Here is a 21,290-nt window from a genome sequence, read left to right on the forward strand (position 1 = left end):
AAGAGCCAGGATGAACATGTGGCCAAGTAATGAGGCTGGCCCTGCAGAAGGTGTTGCAGCCAGCATAAAGGGTCAGTAGGAACATGTAGGAAAACAACCTTTCTTTTCAAGTCTGGGTTGTGTGTTAATGGCTCGCTCGCTTGTTGGGTTGCTTAGCTGTTTGGCTTTTTTCTCTTGTTTCCAACACAAGTTACTTTGTAGAGTTAATTGTGTGGGGTAGTACACAGTAGAGGTTGTTTAGATAGGCTGGCTGCTTTAAGGTGTTGGTGGCAGGTAAACATCCTTTCCTTGGCTTCCTTGAAGTTTTACAGAGAAAGCAAGAATCATCAAGAAGCTGATGTGTTTAAATTACCGTGTAATTGCTCAAGCTGTCTTTGTGGATATGTCTTAACAGGCCCTCATGGCAGTCCACAACGTAATGCAGTCCTGAAATGCAGAACATGAGTTTCTTCAGGCAGTATGCTATGAGCAATGAAAATTTATTCAGGGAATATGTTTTCAAGACTTCTGTTCAGCAGGGATTCTTTTAAAGTACTTCGGATAAATGGCTTAAGTGCTAATATTTTTGCATTCTTTCTGGACACCCTATCTCAAGCCTTTTTGGCTGTGTGAGCCCCATGACAGACCTTTTCCCTCTTGATGGTGCTATTCATTCTGGGCTTGATTCAGAATCTGTTGGAGGCGATGGAGTTTGGCAAAGATCTCTAACATTCTTTTCCTGCTTATGTACTGTATTTTTTTCCCACTAAGACTTTGAAAATAGCACAATTGTGAGAATGATAACTTTTTGTCACTTTCAAATGCTTCCCACCTTCTTTATGTAAGTTACTTTACTAGTTTTTGTCTTACAAAAAGGTATGGTTCATTTCTTGAAGTAGTACTGAAATCTAGCAGATTCTATGCTGATTTTCTATTACTTTGAACAGAATGTAAATTTCTGCTTATTAATGGGTGGGAAATGCTCTCAACTTCTGTTAGTTTTCTCTCTGTGTTTTGTCTTGATGCAATTTCTGTGTTTCTCAATGCCAAAAAGAAGAAAAATAAGGGAGGTACCAGGGAAAGAGAGTCATTGTGTTGCTACAAACAGGAAACTGTGACTTCTTATTGAAATTATTTATTCATCTTGTGAAGAATATATCACAAATATTTTTATTTGTGATATTTAGCTATTAGGTTTGATGAAATGCTGAATCTGAAAAATGCAGTTGATTGTCGCAATAAGAAATATGCAGAAATCAAGAAAAAAACCCCAACAAAAACACAAGATAAACAGCTCCCTAGAAACATCAAACTAAAAAACCTGGGCTGACAGGTTATGGTAATTTTTGGAAGGTGTAAGAATTCCTCCAAGGTAGCAGTCTTCCAGTCTAAAATGTATCAGATTGATATGCTGAACCACATTTTGAAGTGGATGTTTAGCTAAAATAGTACTGTTGCAAAATAAAGGGTGATACAGATTAAAGTTCCACATTTCTGAAGAAATACGTTGGTTGTTAAGGATGACTAAGTTGATGCTGTTTTTATTTACCTCAAAAAGATTGAGGACAATAACTATTGCTACCTATATTTTCAAAACTTTATACAGCTTTTTAGCTTCTTAATCCTGAATTTCATTGTTTATATAAAAAAATTAGGTAAAATATTTTAGGTGGAACTGTAGCAATTCATTTTCATAGTTATCTTGCAATAACCATTGATAGCAAAATGAAATAGAATTTCTGGTCCTATTTGGTTTCCCTGTACAGAACAATTGGCAAGGCAGCTCTGAGCATTCCCGATTCAGAACGTGTAACCAAAATCGTTACACAAATGTGCATATGTTTTTTAGGCCTGACAAATAAGACACATGACTGAGGGATGTGCTCTGGAAGCAGGATGGAGGCAATTAATAGTTGAAAGTTCCACCATGAAAAGTATTCACCAGTTAGAAGACAAGGATTTCTTGTCAGTAGATCTCCTTGACTAAGTATCTTCTCAAGAAATGATTGACAAATTAAGGTTCCTACTAATAATAAAATGCTACTACTTTTGTAGTTAAAACTGAATACTGATTTGTGAATATAAAATGTGTTTAGAAAACAAGCATCTTTAAAATTATAATGAACTTGAATAAATTTTCCTGCAGGCCAAGCCTTGTTTTCTTAGACAATTTCCACTTTAGAGTTGATGGTATAGAGGTAAATCTGCTCTGCATATATTGAGGTCAGAAACTGCAAGCTGCTTTGCTCACACTGAAGACACAAGATGCAAGGTCTGTGTGAGGTTTTGAAAAGCAACTGTGCTGCCCTTTCTCAGTGTGTGCTGTCTGGGAGGGGTCTGGACTGTGACAGTAAGCACAGAAATTACAGGGATCACAATTTGCTGTGTGTAGTAGCAGTCTGACCATGTCAGATGGGGATGGGGGTGCAGTCTGTGCACCTTTCAGCTTCATTCCAGTCTAGATGAAGAACCTTCAGGCAAGTAGCCTACAAAAAAAAGTTGCAATTCTGCATTTCACTTATGTGCTTAACATGTCCTTTGAAGGGTAGCAGAGTTGGTTTTGCTCTTTTCCAAGTGCCCTAGTCTTGGAAACTACTGCACTCCTTCCAATTGAGAAAAAGCCAGCATCCATAACAGTGACTCCCCTGGGTGGGACAAGGAGGCTTCATGAGCTCTTTACCCTCTGTGTGATTTTGGTTTGGGGTGGACAGGAGCCTGGGATTGGTAGACTTGATTGGGGCAGGTCACGGGCAGCTCTTGGAGTTGATGCTTATGGTATTTGAAGGGGCACAGTGCTCTAAATCCTTGTGCCTGAGAGTAGTGTTCAAGCTCATGGTGGCTTTTGGGGCATAAAACAGCACCGCAAATACCAAGTTCTGAAGTGTTCTGTGGTCTGGTTTTGCCATATGGGGTTTTTTTGTGGATGTTTTTTTGGTGAGGGTGTTTAAATGTTGGGGTTTAAGAGCTTGACCCATGATTTTACAGCTTTTGTTTGTCAATACTGCAGCAGCTGTGTCTCTTTTCTCTCCTACTTTGCCCCAGAGTTTACTCAGTTGTAAAGGGAAAAATCTACATCTCTACCAAGGAACCTATGGAAACATTTGAAGATTTGCTGTTTTTTAATTTAGTGATTACTGCTGGCAAATGAATGCAGTAAGAGTATTTTTATTCAAAAATAATTTCCACTGCAAAATGTGTTGCAAAAATACTGTTGTGCTTAGCTCTTTCCCAAGCCTGTTGCATACCGAATAAAGTGCCAAACCAAAAAGCGTGTGAATAATTCTTACAGTTTTTGCTAGGACAACTTTTTTTAAAGATAACCTAATTTGGCATACAGGTTTACATGTGAAAATAGCTGAAGAGTCCAGTATTTTATGGTGGAAACTTAAATAAAAACAGCTTATGGAAACAGCTGATGCCAGATGTTCTATTTAAAACCATTTAATTTTATTAACATTGAAGCTGCTTAATAGCTGTGTTTGCACTCTGCCCTCCTCCTCGATGACGAGGCTGCAAGTTAAGTGAGCGGCTCTTGAGGCTTGGAAATGTGTTTCCCTTCAATTTGTGAGGAGGAAATCCCTTCCTCTCTCCATAAACAGATCATCTGTGGGTCTTCAGGTAGGGCTGCCAGAAAGGGCTGCAGGGCTGCTCTGTACTCAACTCATGTTGTGAGTAGAACCACTGATTTTTTGGAATCCAAACCTGGAACAACACCAGCACTGTGGGCACTCACTGTCTGCCGGAGCAAACCAGTGTTAGTATTGCCCAGAGCATGTAGGCAGCTGAGGGAATTTGTGCTGGGTAATTAATAAAAGCTGTGAATTAGTTGCACTTCCTATTCCATGGCAACTGTTCCTGTGTGTGCTCCTACCCAGCGGTAAATGCAGGAGTTTGTGTAGGCAAGCTCACATTTGCTTTTATCCCATGGGAATCCATTTGTCTGTGTGCTTGGTGTGTGGTGTGTGTTTGTTTGGTTTACCCCTGACTAAACTAAGGTAGTAATCTGCTTCTGATACAAATAAGTGTCTCCAATTTAACCTCCAATTGTGAGCTAACAGCTTAAATTGCTGCAAATCTGTGACTAGCCAGGATCTCCAGTAATGAAGCCATGAAAATTAGTGAATAGTGCCACAGTTGAGACCACAGCAGTACAGCAAAACAGTCGTTTTTTTCACATTTACCGCTCAGTAATTGTGCTTGCTAGCAAAAGCATTGATGGTCTGGCAATAAATATAAAGCCCATTTCCAAAGTGGAATTAATATGGAGAAATAAGTTTGAAGGACAGTTATCTGCCAATAAAGACAGAAGCTTCGCTTGGAAAATGGAGAATGTAAACCCCCTCTCTCCAAATTATTATAAATTTGAAATTAAGGGGCTCTCAGGCAAAGATATGGGAATTAAGAATAACAGTTCTTTACTGGGAAAATTAAAATAGAAATACCAAAATAGAAAAAACCCAACCCTGACAGAGTCTGAATACAACCTTGCACCCTGTCAGTCAGGGTGTTGGTAGCAGTCTGATCAAATGGTGGCTACAGTCCTCCTGCAGTGGCAGGTGTGGTTCAGCTGAAGCAGTGCTCCTGTAGAAGGGTGCATTTCTCCTCTGAAGGTCCAGGGATGATGTGGAAAGGTCCAGCTTCTCCTCTGGAATCCAGTGGAAAGAAGATATTTTGCTGTCCAAAAGCTCCGTTTTTATCTAGGTAGGAAAGGCTTGGCTCCTCCCCCTGGCTGGAGCATCTCCCAGTGGGATGATGTAATTTTATCAGTCATATAGTGGGACTTAATGGCCGATTAGCAGATGATATCCTCCTGGAGGGAGGATGGGTTGTGGAAAAGATAAAGATGATTGCCCCATCTTTCTTAAAGATGGCCCATTAGCAGGTAATAGTGCTACGAAGATAAGCAATCACTGCCCCATCCGGCTTTCAACAGATGGTGATAGAATACACATTTCTGGCCATATCAACTCTACACACCTGAAAACAGTATTTTATGTTTAAGAATTTGTATATCAAGTTAGGAAGAAACCCTTGCCAAATATGATGTTGATGAGAAACTTCCAAAAGCAGAAAGAAACACAAAATAGTATGTTGGTCATGCAAAGTAGATTTTATTTTTATGTACTTATATACACATATGCATGTTTTGCTGCAAGGTAGGGCAGCTTTCAAATAGTTCTCACTGACTCTGGTTCAAATAGTCACAGGCTAATAAAGCATAAATTGAATTAAATGAGTAGGGCATTGCTTTGAAATGTGTTGCACTGCTTTGCGTGATATATTCCTCGCTTTGTCATCTTTTTAGTAGCATCAATTAAATTGGAAAACCATAAAAGATTAGGGTTTTCCCCTTAAGGGAGTAGAGAATGAATTATAGTAAAAGGGAAGTGCTTATGAAAAGTTCTTAAAACTAATTTTCTACAAAATGCGCCAATTTCTTTTTTCTTTTTTTTTTTTAATTATAAAAGAAAATAGATGCCTCTTTTTGAACTGTAAGTCAGATTAAAATCAGGTATCAGGGGCCTTTGCAACAAAGAAAATTATTATTCAGGTGCTGTTTGTTTCTGCTCTGGAGCTTTGGAACTCCTAATGAAATCACTAAATGGCTCAGTTTCGAAGGGACCACAGTGGGACTTGGGGTCCAAACTCCCTGCTCAAGCAGGATCATCCCAGAACACATGGCCTAGGATTGTGTCCAGATGGTTCTTGAATATCTTCAAGGAAACAGACTCCACAACATTTCTGAGCAGCCTGTTCCAGTACTTGGTCACCTGCACAGTAAAGAAGTTAATCCTTATGTTCAGTTGGATCTTCCTGTGCAACAGGTTCTGCCCATTGGCTCTTGCTCAGCACCACTGAGCAGAGCCTGGATCCACCCTCTTGGCACCTTTCCTTCAGATACTGACAGACAGTGATGGGATCCTCTCATCAGGGAGACTGAATAGGCCCAGCACCCTCAGTCTTTGCCCATAAGAGAGGTGCTCCCTTAAGGAACTTTGTAGCCATCTGTTGTTCTCCATGTTTCTTTTGCACTGAGAAGCCCAGAACTAGACACAGCACTCCAGATGTGCCCTCACCAGGGCTGAATAGAGGGGCAGGATCACCTCCCTCCACCTAGCAATGCTCTTCCTAATGCACCCAGACCACCTGCAGTGGTCTGGAACCAAAATTGTGGGTCCCACAGTGTGGCTCGGAGCACTGGAGGGACCATCTGCCTTAAACATGAAGTGATTCAGCTGTTGGAGGTTAATTTATTTCACTTTCCTCCTTGCCCTTGTCCTGTAGGTTTCCAGTTCTTCTAACGTTTTTTCCCCCCCAAAATCCAGATATTTCAAGGCATCTGTTTCTCAAAGTGTGAAGAGGTTTTAAAATCCTCATGTTATGTGAACTTCAAAGTACAAGTGATAGCAAAACCATATGACCAGAAATTACCTGGTGTAAAGATTCCTGGGAGGAATGTGCAGAGCTTGACAGTTACTGACAGCAGTGGGAAATATATAACCTAAGAACTGGAAAGCAGTGGCCAAGTGATGTGTCTTCTCTGAAGAAGAATATGATGTGAGGTTGACAAGAAATATGGAAACACTGCTTTTGGTTTTGTGTCTTACCCAGAAACAATATTATTGTAAAATAGCTCTTCTAATATAATTCTGTTCACCATTTTCCAACTCATAAAATTTGTGTTTTCATAATACAAAAACATAAGATTAAGATTTAATTGATCATGCCACCAGTGTTTCACAGAATGTGAGAATAAACATCCTGGTGAAATATGGGTTGAGCTCTTGGGTTGGGAAGGAACATAGTTTTGTTCATGAATGACAGCTCTTGAGGAGTGGTCGTTTTCTGACTGTGAGGGCAGCAGTCAACCCTCAAATATTTGAGGGGCTGTTGGAAGGTTTTTGTTTTAATGTGTGGAAATTGAGCCATAAGTAACTGAGAGAGTCAGCATGATGATTCAGAAAGTACAGGGAGGAAGTGGGGAGGGGATTCTCACTTAACAGCTTCTGAAGTTTGCTTGCACATAAACTGCTAAAAAGGGCAAATGGAACAAATGTTTCCCCCATTTTAAGCTCATTTTATTTTAGAGTGTAAAAGTGATTCATTATATTTTGGCAAAAGTCATTACCTTGTGGTAAGATATGCAGAAGACTGCACCTTTTACCGACCTATACTCAGAATACATTAGTAATGAATAATTTGGTGCTATTCATGTGGCTGATAGTGCATACTTGGTAAATCCCTTCATTGTTTCACTCAACGCCTTTGAGTTTCTCATTTTCTTCCTCCTTTTATCCCATTTTGTTTCCATTTAAAAAGAGGAGAGAAAAAACTTAAGAAAAGATGACAGCCCTGCCTAGTAAATGTACTTGTGAAGATTTAGGGGGACATATAAACCCAGCACCTTGGTAGTGACAGTCTGTAGGTCGTCACTATTTGAGCAGTTGTAAAGACAATGGTATATCAGCCAGGATGCTCTTCCACTCACTGGCATTCAGATGTAACTTTTCTGGGTGGTTTATAGGTTTTTAGTGGTAATGAGACATCATTTGTTAAAATCATGTTGATAAACATAACGCAATATTGCAATAATTTGTAGAGAAACAAATGTAAAAATCTAAGCATACTTTGTTATTTTGTATGCCGTTTCTTGCTCTAATAATTGTCAAGATTTTGCCTGCCAAGTTTTAAATTTTTTTTTTAATGCAATGTGAAGCTATTAGTTTACTTATTTTTGTCCACTCTTGTCAAATGATTGTTACTTTGGTAAATGATCTAGGATTGCTCTGAATAGAGCCACTCCAATAATTAGATTACTTACAAGTGTATTGCAAGAACAGGATGCAGGCACATTCTGACTTCACCCTAATTTTTTAGATGGAAAAAATAGGTAAGAATGAAAAGCTCACTGACTTTCTATGAGGATGAGTGTTGTGTTTGCATTGAACAGTCTGTCATATACCAGAATAGTTTGCTAGTGCTGTCATCCATTTGAAGAGTATTAGCATCTAAAAGGCTTTTTAAATTATTTATGTTATTCCCTGAGCTCCTCTACTTCCATTATTTAATTGCAATAAAATGAGCTTGGATCTTTGACATGGCAATTGGATCTTTAGATAATAATCACCTAAGAAATTAAAAAAGGTTACTTATTTGGATAAGATTTTCAGGTAAGTTTTGGGGAGATTGTTAATTCCACTCTCCATGCACATGTATGCTCTCTCACTTTCAAAAGACTTGGCTTTTATACAATATTTTTTAGAAGTGACAGTTCTTTTTCAATCTCTTGAATATGCAGTTGAATGGAGAAGCATATCATAGAGAAACATCAGTCAAACAGTATCTTAACAGCCTTGAAATCAAAGCCTAGGATTTATCTGTCTGAGTAATAACAGGTTAAAAAACACTTTCCTTATTCTCTGTGTGCTGGTTTGCAGATCTTTTTCAGGGAAAACCTGATAGACTCAAGTGCTTGAACTCAGGCAAAAGTTTCATCCTTTATGCATTCAGTAAGGAAGAGTTTGTTTTCCATGTGGAGTGCTTTAAACTATGAAGCAGTTTGAGGCAATACCCTAGTGCAGAAGTATTTTACACTCCCTAAAAGGTGTGTGCAAGTGAAGATTGAAATGGGTTCTGCAACAAAAAAGCAAAACCTATTTGCAAGTTTTGCACTCTAGAGCAGGTCTGTTGCCATGTGTTGGTGTCATACTGTAGTCTGGGTTTCTTTTGTAGGAGTCTATGATTCATTCTTGAGCTTGGATGTTGCTGGATGCTGTTCTCAATAAGCCACTTTTGTTGGAAAACATGGATGTGATTATTGGAGATGGTTAATGGCCCACAAAGAAACCCGAGTGCTATGAGAAGCTGTAACAAAATGTGAAGCATGTGTTGTGCATGTGTATTTTGAAAGCAGCGTGGTAGAGAGGTTTTCATAATGGTTAGATGGCTACATCAGGCAGAATTCACTGCAGAATCATTATAGGGTAACTTGTCAGGTTAGACTGATGTTAAATGCTGTTCAAGTCTGCAAATAGTTTCAGTGTTATCAGGTTGAAGTTAGTTTTCATCCAACCTCTGCCCTCTTTGGGATAAACAGGCAACAGCTCAGGGTGTTAGCTTAGCTGGGTTCAGTAACATGTTGTGTTTGCTTGGGTAGGGGTTCTGAAGGATTATGAAAAAATCATCTGATTATTTCGAGAGAGACTTAGTGTCAGGTATGCCTGGCTCATCTGATTCCCACTGGCTCATAGCTGGCCTTGCTGTGAGGGGTTGACTGATACTGCACTTCATAGCAGTGTGAAAAACTGAATATGGGGGGAGCTGGAGGCTGGGGGAGAGCAGCAAACCTTCCCATCTAATAACAACTGAATAATGAAAATACAAGGTACCTTATACTGCTTGCCAGTATGCGATTTTATTTTCCTTTCTTTTCCTTGATTTGGTGAAACTTAAAAGAGGGCAAACCTTACACAACCTGTAGTTTTTATGTAGTTTCACAAGTTAAAAGCAGGCTGCAGCTGGGAAGTTCTTGCTCTTTACAGCACTTCTCTAAAGCAGGATGAGGAAGGGCATCAGCTGTGCTGTTAGCCCAGTGCAAGGGGAAAAGTAGGGTCCATCCTCTGGACCCCCATTCTTACAATCCCTTTACTGCTGTTGCCCATTTGAATTGAAATTTCTAGTACTCATTTTCCACCACATCTAGGCTATCTCTGCAGAATCTTGGCTGGGATCTGAGGGAAAGGATACTCATTAGTTTAAATATCAAAAATTCTATGTGCACAAACAAACTACTTTGTAGTTTTCAAAGGCTTTGCATAATTGCCTTTCTAGCACAGCAAGTGATTTTTCTCTTTGAGTTATCCTCAAGAACTATCCCTGTCTAAAACTGAATGATAACACTAATCTTAATAGATGAAATCCCTGCTTGAAACAGAGTAAAATGAAAGTCATGGGAATGTGCTACTTGAAAACTGCTCTGAGGATAGGATATGATTGCCTATTATAATCTATTTATTTATTTAAGAAAACAAAAAAAGCCAGTCGCCCTAACAAGATGCATCCCTCTTAGTTGCTGTGTTGCCATATGAATGTGTATACTACTGCATGAAAGATTCAAATCCAAGTTTGCCTTTATGGGGAAATGTTTTTCTGTGTGCTTTAATTATTTCACAAATAGAAGAGTGTACAGACCCTAGCTAAGAGCAAAACTTAAATATTCTCTTATCTACATTAACTGAAATTGTTTGTGAGCTGAATCCAAATTGTTTATGAGCTGAAATCGTGACATCTAACAGCATTGAACTCAGATTCTGCTTATGATGGCCTTTTGATGGTTCAGGTGTCAGCGACAGATTTTATTTTTTGAGTAAATACAATGAAGAATAGTAAGTTTGCTTGTCTTTACGTCTACAGAGTGTTATTAAAACCATTGCAATTTGTCTGCTGCTGTGCTATAAAACTGTAGCTTTTTCCATGATTGTCATAGATTGCATAGAAAATAGAACAGGAGGACCCCAGAAGCATATAGCATGACCTTTTATAGAATTAACACTTTAATCTAATGGATTTTCTTTATTGAGTTATTAAGCAATCACTAAGAAAGTAAGAAAAGTGATTTTCTACTTTGGTTTTAAATGATAAAATAATGTGTTTTCAGAAGTGGGAGATGGTTTTAAAGGGGCTAAATTTATTGAATTGAAATATCTAGGCCTTAGGAAGAATATTAGGAAGTCTGAATAGTTGCTGTCCTGAAAGAAAGAAAACATTGAAATAGAAAATGTATGTTAATTGATGCATTCCCCTCTTATACAAAGATGACCTTTGTCAAGGAAATGATTGTGGTCTGTCTTGCTAATAACACCAGTGAATCTTAACTGGATATTTACATAAAAATCCCATTTTTGATACCAGCAGGTCTTTAGTGAGGAGAAGAATGTCATGTCTTATTAATATAGACTCTCTTAAAATTTCCTTTCAAAGTTTCTTGAAGCATTAAGAGGAAAATGATGTGTTGGTTTTGGAATTAACTTATGTGTGTGGTTTTGGGGTTAAATTATTGTTATTTTGTTTATTAATACTTTTTTTCCCTCTGCACTCCTAACAACATCCTCGGTATTTTCTTTCTGGTCAAGGGATTGTTTGGTTTATAGAAAGGCTTTACTTCAAAACAAGTAACTGTTTAAGACAGTCAATTGAGGTACTATTTTCAAAATGTCATTTAAATCAAGACTTGAAAATGTATAATTGAGTAAAGCTATTACTATTATGATACATAAACAATGACAAAATAAAGCATTTATATTCCATAGGACAGGCACTCAGTAAGCTGTTGGCATGTGCTTATTTACTTTAATTTATTAGATAAATTGAATACAGAAAAAGTTTTGTGTCTTGGTAACTCCAAAGACTAGAAGTTAATCTTATAGCAATAATGATTCTGATCTCAACACAGATCAACAGAATGCCATGTCAGCACAATATGTGAAATTTGCCTATTCTTCTACTGCTAAATTGCAGCTATTAAATTAACTCTGTTAAATACTTCTTTGATTTTGTTAGAATGAATAATTGCCACTTGCACTTGCTGGAATATTTTTTTAAAGGTCATATCAATAAAAATATAAGCCTCAGTTAGGAATTGATTACAAACTTTCTTACATGTCTAGGTTTTGTTTTTAATAAAGGAATCTTGTTTGCTGGAAACAGTATTTTTGTTGTGTATTTTTTAATCTACTTTGTTTTTAAAGCAAATGGCCTCTCTGTTCCATGGCACCTCCCCTTCCTGACCTGCTGTCAAGACAAGCTTGCCTACAGGCATGCTTTTTAGTGCTATTTGGCCAGTAGTTCATGAGTCTGTGAAATCATGGATGGATTTCAAGTTACCCTTTTTTTTTGGCATTTATTATTGTAATATGCTTTCCAGCAAATTGGTATGTGTAGAGTCACGGATGTAGTAATTTGCAGAGGTGATCTTCATTTTGCTAAAGGGTTATTCATATTGCATGATAGTCAAAGTATTCATCAGGAAATTGTGTAATTTCTACTACTTTACATGTAATTGGTTTTATTATAATTAGCTGCTGTATGGTGAATCTAGTTTGCCTACACCCCACAAAATGCCTTTGTAGTGATGGTAATGGTGTGGCTGGGGGGAAGGGGAGGAATGCACCATCATAAGTGAGTCTTCATCTTTGTAATTTCTGGGGCTTGAATCATGTTGGTTTTGGTGGGCTGGAAAAGTTACCAATGCAGCCAGAGGGAGATAAAAATTAATGCTTGTGTGTGTGAGAATTTTCTGTCCTGGGAGGCATTAGAATTGCAACAATAGTGTAGAACAGGACCTATAGAAGAGATCTTGCTCTAAGCTTTGATTGAAGTTTTCAGGGGTCTTTCTAAGGAAGTGAGGTAGAGGAGGAAGTAGCAGCACTGTTGAAGCTTGAAACTACCCAAAAAAAGGCCTTGTTTATATTGAGAAACATCATGCATTAGATTTTTAGAAAAGAGGGAAAATTGTATTAATCTGTAATGGGCCTGAATCTCTACAAGCCTGCAATAGTGCTGATTTCTCAGGTCCTTGTGTTTATTTACTCTCTGATGGCTGAGCACTACCTGCTGTCTGTTCTTTCAGCAAATTCACCACAGAGCTGTAGATTTCAGCAGAGAGCTGGTGAGTCATTGTACCCTACGGACTGCTAAAACACCAGAGACTGCCACGATAGTAGTGTCCATTATTTGTTAAATTAGCAGTTTCTTTTAATTGATTAATTTTTCAGGATGGGAAGAATACAATGTCTGATGATATAGACTTTCTTTTTCTTTGCTATCTCTGGCTATCCTATTACAAATCTGAAATAAACAATCTTTACTCAGTTCTTCCATTTTCTGATTTTATCTTGGAGGGTTTGTGTATGTCAGGTGTATCCACAAGTCCATCAAGGACGAGAGAATAATTTAAATTAAAATTTTTTTTTGTGTTGCTTTTTTTTTTTTAAGAAATTTATGTTTAAGTTGGTTTTTTCATTTTTGGTTTTTTTTCCTCATGTATGGAGAAATGTTGCCATTCTGAAACTGGAACCAAGTCCCCTATTAGCAGGTACACAGATCCACATTAACCACTTTTTTGCAGATCCTTACTTTTCTTTGTTTTCCTGTATGTTTTTCTAGGGGCAATATTTTTCTGAAAATACTTGTCAATACTTCCCTTACCTTTCTTCCCCTACAGATCTTTCAGAGAAATAACATAAAATTTTGGCTTTTTTTTTTTTTTTTAATTAAAATCTTAAAAATATTTTTGTTCTGTGAAATAACTGTGGGCAGGATAACAATAAGGTAGGGAAGAGCTTTTGTTTTTACTGGAAAATTGTTTTAAGTTACAGCCAGTAGAAGATTCTCCTGGGTGTCTGTGTAAAGGGTTTGGCTCTGAAGCCTCTCAGCAGAGTTGCAAAGTATTTAACTGAGAAAGGTTGTGGTGGTTTGTGCTCTAACTTGTATGTAGAGGAGGGTCTATGGTTCACATGACACAAACTAAGCTGCATCTGATTGTGTTCTGAAAAGAGTGTACCTACCTTCATGAGTGTTTTCTCACAATAGATTCACTAAATCACAGGATGGCTGAGGTAGGAAGGGACCTCTGGAGGTCATCTGGACTACCTAGAACCACTTGTCCAGGAATTCACTTTTTACTTTCAGAGAAAAGAAGGAGAATATGCTGCTGCATTTGGCTTTTCTTACCCTCCCACTTTCCATTAGGTGGGCAGGTTTGGGTGCAGAGACAAGGTGGTGTCAGTGCCCTCATGCCAGTTTGCACATGTAGCACCTAAAAATCAAGTACTTTGCTCTTGTCCAGGTTGAAGAAATGCAACTAATGGTAATTTGACTGAAAACCAAATTATTTAGCAGCTAATTAAAATAGTACTTCCATCTAAGCCTAATATGGAGCTGAGAGTCAGAGTGAAGAAGGACCTCCCTTTTTCCTCTTTGCATGAAAAATACGGGCACTTTTGTGCTTTAAAAACCTATTAGGCTACATATGAAGGCAGATCTGTGAAAGTGTCAACAACCTCTTGTTTAACCTTGGATTTGCTTTTAATGCTTAATTGTACCTAGTGTTAAAGTATTTCTATGAAAACTGAAATGTGCAGTCATCACTAGATAATTCTCTAATACAGTTTTCATTGTGGTGGGCTGTGCTTGGTGAGTGTCCAGATTCCCCACATAGATGCCTCTCTTGCTTCCTGTCCTCAGCAAAAGGCAGGGGAAATGAGGTAAAAAAAAACTTGTTTGAGATTAAGATGGAGAGATCACTTAACCATTGCTATCATAGATAAAACAATCTTTCTACTGTCTTCCTTTCCCTCCCACCGTTTTTTTCCTAGGCTCAACTTGACTTGTTTATTTCCAGTTCCTCCTCTTCCTCAGCATACCTTTACATGCTTTTGTTCTCTTTTTAGGAGGGGCAAGAAGCACAGCATAATTCTGAGGACCCAGCTGTCAGTGAGAGTCCATGCCTGCATTGGTAAGTTAAGTTCCATGTGTCTGAAAGAGATTAAATAAACAGAATCAATTTCCAAGAAGCAAATCTGGGGAGTGTGAATCGGACTTGGCTTTGCGCCAAATTGATGATAATGGCCAATAAATTGATTTTATTATTTTGTTTGTTGCATGCTGAAATGAGCTTGTATTAGCTACACGACCCTTAAAACATGTTAAACACCACAGGGAAGTGCAGCATTTGACAGTGAAGTCAGATGATTGGGTGGTGCTTTGGAGAAGGTTCAATTATCTGTCTTGTCACAACCTTTGTGTGCATCTGAAAGAGACTGTGTTCTGGATTGGGAATAGGATCTGAAGAATTGTTGGCTGACAGCTAATGGCTATATTTTAATAGCATGTAAAGTTTATTACTTCATATCTTGCAGATCTTGGCTGCATATTTGTCATTATCACAGTGTCAATGTCTTAAAAACCCTGGTTAAAACAATGCTGTCACAAGGAAAAGTCTAATGGAAGTCATAATGTGCGTGTCAGAGAGCTTTAGAGTTGCATGCATGGAGGCTGATGGTCTGGGATAGTGTTAATATGTTCTCCAGTATTCTACAGAGCAGAATGTTTCACTGAGTGTCAGTGGCAAAGCTAATGTTAATGTCCTGGTGGCAGTATGACAGATTCCATGGGAAAAAAATTAAATCCTGTGCCATAGTTGTTTTCAGCTTCTCTGTAGCACATTCAACACTCTAATTATGTTTAACTTGTTTTAGGTCTTGCTTCAAGAGATCAGAGCTGAAGCCTTGAAATATTGATATCTTCCTTAAAAGGAGGAGGAGAAAGTCAAAGCTTTGTGTCATTTCTGCAGTGATTTTTGGAGGATTCAGGCTTTAAATACAGCTAAACATTTTCCCCTGTCCCCAGGCTATGTTATGAAATGGCATTTTTGAGAATTTGAACTGAGTATAAGCAACCTACAGAATTCCACAAATACCTCTCATTGAGAATGATCTCTAGGCTGCCTTGTGCAGGATCAGTTTCTCCTCTGCTACCATTGACTTGAACAGTAGAGCAAGCATACGTGTTAAGTGTTAGAGAAGGAACAGAGATGATGCAAAGTCTAAACTGATTTTATAAATGTGAGTGAAATTAAGAACAGCTTGGAGAAGATTGTTCTTGTTAGGTCTGAAGTATATTTGGCAAAACAGACCAGTGCAGCAAGACAAAATTTGATAAGTTTCCCGGATTGAGGTTTTATAAAAAGAATTTTCATGTAATTTTTTTTCTCCAGAGTGCAGCCATCGAGGAATTGGAGCACATAAAGTTGTGAGATTTGATGTGTTGTTACATTGTTGTCTGTTTTCGTTCAAGCTTACTGTGGGCAATTAGCCATAGTACTGTACATGTATCTTAATTGTTCCTGTATGAAAGTGTAGTCCCTTGTCAGGTGCTATTGCTCTCTGGCAGCAGTGATGCATTCAGCAGTGAGTACAGAGGAAGCCAGGCTGCAAAACTCGAGTCCAGATTTTAAACTCCTAGAGAAGAGGTGTGTTTGAATATGGGCTTTTGGCAGGGTTCATTATAGTCAGAAAAGCCAAATGCAAGTTCTGGTTCTAATTTTCATCCCCCCTGCTGAAGTTTAGATTTTTGGGGTAAGTTTTTGTTTCAACCCCTAGCTTGATGTAGTGTAATTTATTTTCTCATATTTTATTTTTCATTTTTACATAGAAAACTTGTCTTATTTTTTGGTATGGGATAGTTTGAATTCCCTGATAGTCAGGGAATATTCTGTGTTTTTTACTATGGGCACTGTTTGCAGAGCTGTGCCTGGCAGTCAAACCTGTCACAGTATAAGAGGGTTATTTCACTGACACAGTGGGTACTGCTTGTGTTCCTGTGCACATCAGCTGCCTGTTAATATCTCTTTTGAAATGCAAGCATTAGATTTAGATGCTAAAAGATATGTTGCATATTTGGAGTAGAAGCCAGGAGTTAGAGGAATCTGAGATGGTGTTATGTGGAGCAGAACTGTCATGCTTTGGGTGTTTTCGATTTTCACAGTCTCCATGGAAAGCTTAGTGTTCAGCAATGTTACTGACTCTGCAAAGTCCCCAACAGGTAGCTAGGGCTGCTTTCTCAGAAGTGTGGTTTGTTATGTAGTGACCTTTCTGCAGAGCCTCCTGTTATCTTTGTATTCAGCATTTTACTTTGTTCTTAATAGCTGATAGGTGTAAAGAAATGGCCCTCCTGCCATAAACTTGCCCATTTCGAAGTTGCATCAATATTTTCTTTCCTTCTTCCTAACTCATTGTACTTTTAAATTGTGGGAAATAGCAGAAGTGTGTATGTTCAGATGTCCAGATAAAGTTTTCCATCATTAATGACTTCAAATCTCTGGAGAATTTATCTGGTTTAAGTGTCAGAGGATGTATTCACTATAGACCAATATTTTTGAGACCTGGGAAGACTTAGCAAGTCCCATGTCAAATGGGGTAAGGTTTTCTGTTTTAAGCAGAGCAGGGAAGGAATAATACTTAATAACTTGAGTGCAGAAGCTGTGTTATTTTCTACCTGTTAAATACAAGTCCCTCTTAAATACCTTAATTTAATGCATTAATACTTTCTCTCTTTTTCTTTTTTTTTTAACTTTCAATTTAAGTTCTTTTCTTATGTACATACTAAGGACTTTCAACATGAAGGAACAAATTTTCATTTATATATTATTCTATTCTCCCATTTCAGCTTAATCCTGATTAAATTATCAGTATTAATTAATAGCTAATGCTTTTAAGTGGTTTTAATACAGGCTTCAATATTTAGAATGTTTCTTTATATGAAAAGATCATTACTAAAACCAGTTCTGTTCAGAGAACATAACTAATTGAAAATTATAGATACATTTTTGTCCTTATTGATGCCCAAAGGCCTTAGTGGAGGAATCACAGAATCATAAAATAGAGGGGGTTGGAAGGAACCTTAAAAGTCATCTAGTTCCAACCCTCTGCCATGGGGGCCTTCAACAACTGGCCTTAAACACTTCCAGCAATGGGGCATCTACAGTTTCTCTGGGCATCCTCTTTCAGTGTCTCACCACTCTCTCAGTAAAGTATTTCTTCCTAGCTTTTAATTTAAATCTGTCCTCTCTCAGTTACAAACCATTGCCTTTTGTCCCATCATTAGCTGCCCATATTAAAAGTCACACTTCTTCTTTTCTAAAAGACCGCTTTGATTACTGCAAGGCTGCTGTAAGGTCTCCTTGTCCTCTCCAGGCTGAGGAGTCACAATTCTCTCAGCCTTTACAGGAGAGGTGACCAAAGGGCTGGAGCATCTTTGTGCCTTCAGACCTGTTCTACCAGGTCCATGTCCTCCCTGTGCTGAGACCCCTGAGCTGGATGCAGTGCTCCAGGTGGGGTCTACAAGGGCAGAGGAGAGGGGCCAAATTCCTTCACTCACCTTGCTGGCCACACTTTTGATGCAGCCCAGAACATGGTTGGCCTTCTGGGCTCTGAGTGCTCCTTAGTGTCAACTGTATGGTTTTTTTCCCACAAGCTTTCAAATTTGACCTTTTATTCAAATCACATTTATTGTGAGTTACTACCCTTGTGGGAAAAGTCTTTAGTATTTTTGGCAACCATATGACTTTGTATTTAGCTGTGTCTTAACATTATTTTAGTTTGTATATATTTAACAATTACAGGGCTCAGCTGAAGCCTTGATAAAGTCTAATGTAAATGAGAATATAACTGTAAAGAGTGTACACCAACAATGTCAAAAGTTTTAGCCCCTGAAAGTAAATGGAAGGTTTTAGTCAGAGCAACATTATGACAGTGAATTTTTAAAGATTTTTACCAGCTCTGCTTTTCCTGCAGAAGGACTCAGTTTCACCATTAGGTCCTTGATTGGCCAGCTCTGTTTGCAGCTCCTGCTTCATTTCTTTATTCCTTGCCTCATAGTTTGTTTTTTTTAAATCTGGTGTGATCTCTGAGAGAAAAGGCACCATTTGCTCTTATATATCTGGATGTTGTATTTAGCCCAAGAGAGCACCATGTTCTCTTCTAAGATGCTTATTCCTGTGATGTTAAATTAGGAGTGCTGCAATCAATGCTGAGAATGATGCTTGCACGAGGGTCCATGACAATGACTTAGAATGATTCTGCCAAAAGAAGTTTGATATAAGCTTCAATTGTTAATACAATGTAATACAAGAAGAATGCAAATAACAAAAGCTGATGAGATTCTGAGTGAATGTATTGACCTGGGATTACTTAGAGTACTGTGGCTTGGAAGGTCAGCAAATGTTGCAAGGAATATTTTAAATTTTACTACCTTTTTGTGTCAGTTTATTGTTAGAAAAAGAAATCCAAATCCCCAAGCCAAATAAACAAACAAGACCAACCAAAGCACACACCCAGGACCCCCAGTCAGTTATTTAAATGCTTTCTCACTATAACATTACATTTTTTGGTATGGTTATATCTCTCTCCTATATTTGTGCAGTTTTCTTTGCTCTGACAATAGATTAAAAATTATTTGCATAGATATTTGTGTATATTGCATTTCATAGCTTGATCCAATGAGGGCCCTAAACAGAGTGCAAATATATTATTGCAAGAGTCTTGCAAAATGTGTAATGTAGCTTCGGTATTAGTTAATATAACCATTTTGTAATCCTGTTCTTTTGGCTCTTGCATGTGAATAGATGCAGAGTTACCTCCATGGTGAGTTTCCCAACTCTGGGACACTAGTGCTGCTGTGCTGCACAGCAGCTCCTTCTAGCCCCTACTGTCAGGGCATCTGTGTAAACCAGCAGTGTTAGCACCAATAACCCAGCCTTTCCACACAGCTCTTGGGATTATCTTTTTGATATCCCCTTGCTCTTAGTATCTTTTAAGAAATGTAACCATAAATATCTTCTTGAGCCTGTATTGTTCTGGGATACCTGAGGGAAGCTCTAAGCTGGTTGTAACCAGGGGCTAGTAGAAGCCAGCTGTTTTTATTTGTCCTGTAATAGCTGAACTATGCAGATAGTCCTTTCTTCCATGTACAGTTTTCCCTTCTGTTATCCATTATGTGCACTTATTGGATGTGTTAGAGCAGATATGATTAGATTCTGCAACTATTTCTGCATCTGTTGGACCTTCTGGTAGGACTTGCACCTCAAGCATGTGGAGGGACAAGTTCCTCCTGAGTGGAACCACAGTGCTTTCAAAAGAAAAACATCTTGTCTTGAGTCTGTAACTTTACCTGGCCATTTGTTGCAGAGAAGTTGAGATGTGTGGACTGAAGAGGGGAAAAATTTTTTTTTTTTTTTTTCTCATAAGAGTATAACATTTGAAAAGTCAGTGCTGTTATGCTTAAGGAAATGTGAAACCATGTTGCATTTCATTCTCTAAGAGCAAAGTTAAGCTTGTGCCTACAACCCATATTCTTGATACTGATTTACATGAGACGCTTTTCCCTGCAAATATCATTACCCCATTTCATCTTTCTGGAATTGGTGCATTTGCTGAGTGCTGGAGTAGGCTTTCCATGGCCATAGACAATGTGAAATTCATCTAGCAAATATTTTAAAACCTTGTTGCTCTGTTTTGTTTATTTAAAGGAAATAACTTATGGATTTTAATACAAACATCTTTCTTTTGATAAGGGAGTTTCTGAACCACCAAGAAAAGGAGTCTCATTAAAAAGCATTTCTAAAAGAAGCTTAATTGTGGGACCGTGAGCTCTTCATTTGGGCAAGTAGTGGTACATTCCAAAGAAAGAGAGGAACTTTGGGTTGTTTGAAGACATTTTACAGTTTTATGTTCATTCCTAATAGAAAACATTTTCAGTTGGAGAGAGGAACATGTGGAGAGCATTAGCAGTTCAGTAAAACGTGCAACCAATTCAGATTTAATTTAAAGGGAACAAAAGAGGTGCCTTGAGAATTTGTCGGAAGCGCTGTGGTTTTGCCTTCTTTGCACTGATGGTAACAGGAGAGAGAGAGAGGTGAGTTGAAATTGCTTTATCGAATATCTTCTTAGCATAATTGGGACCAAAAAGACTGTGATTAATGGATTTAACGGTGCTACACGGGGATCTTGCATGCATTATGGATTTGTAATCGTGATATGCTTCCTATGACTCTTGCTGTAACTTGGTAAAAGTCCTGACTTAAATGAAGATAATAAACAACATGCTTATTAGATGTAAACTGACATCACACAAATTGAAAAAACCTGAAAAGAAATGCCAGAACTTGGAGGGAGTTTTTCAAGGGTTAGGCTTTTTTTAATAGAATGATTTGAGTTCTAGTTCAGGCAGTGCACACAGTACTTATTGGAGCCTGCATCCAGATGTGATTTGAGATATCTGGTTCAACTCTTTGAGTGAAATGTGAAATAGCTGCAAAGGCTGTGATAAAAATACCTTTTTCAGCTTTTAGGATTATTTAAATTTTCTTTCCTGGGAATGTGGAACACAGATGCTCTAAGTAAAATTCCCTGGTTCCCAGATCAGATTACTTTGCAAAAAATCCATCCATATAAATAACTTGTGGTTTTGCTTTAAAAATGTACACCTCTTTAAATTGAAATGTTAGATTTCTGTTGTACCCCTCCTGCACACGTTTAGTCAGCCTCCTTTGTGGGCATGAACCATGGTACTTCCCCATAATCTGTGATTTTCCTTCTGTTACCTCACTGAGAAAGCTCTGGGCCAATCCTGAAGGATCTCAGAAGCTGCTTCAGACAAAGGTAGATTTCCAATGTGTGTCCCTCATATTTAATTTGTAGTACTTAGAACAGACTTTGCAGTAAGAAGAACCAAGAGGCTGTAGAGTAGATAAT

At 38.1% G+C, this 21,290-nt stretch overlaps 1 protein-coding gene across 9 annotated transcripts in view; it reads left to right on the plus strand.

The window, feature by feature from the left end:
• The window catches only part of FHOD3 (formin homology 2 domain containing 3), a 428,715-nt gene that overhangs the window by 41,939 nt on the left and 365,486 nt on the right, over positions 1–21,290 (plus strand). For all 9 annotated transcript variants that reach the window (XR_013773704.1, XM_079301479.1, XM_079301473.1 and 6 more), the window contains exon 3: positions 14,430–14,494. Coding sequence is in view for 8 of the 9 variants with exons in the window: in XM_079301479.1 (XP_079157605.1) it covers positions 14,430–14,494 (65 nt within the window). In the remaining variant the exon portion in view is untranslated. The remainder of the gene's footprint in view (positions 1–14,429; positions 14,495–21,290) is intronic.

This window comes from Erithacus rubecula (assembly GCF_903797595.1).
Source record: "Erithacus rubecula genome assembly, chromosome: 3".
Taxonomy (NCBI): domain Eukaryota; kingdom Metazoa; phylum Chordata; class Aves; order Passeriformes; family Muscicapidae; genus Erithacus; species Erithacus rubecula.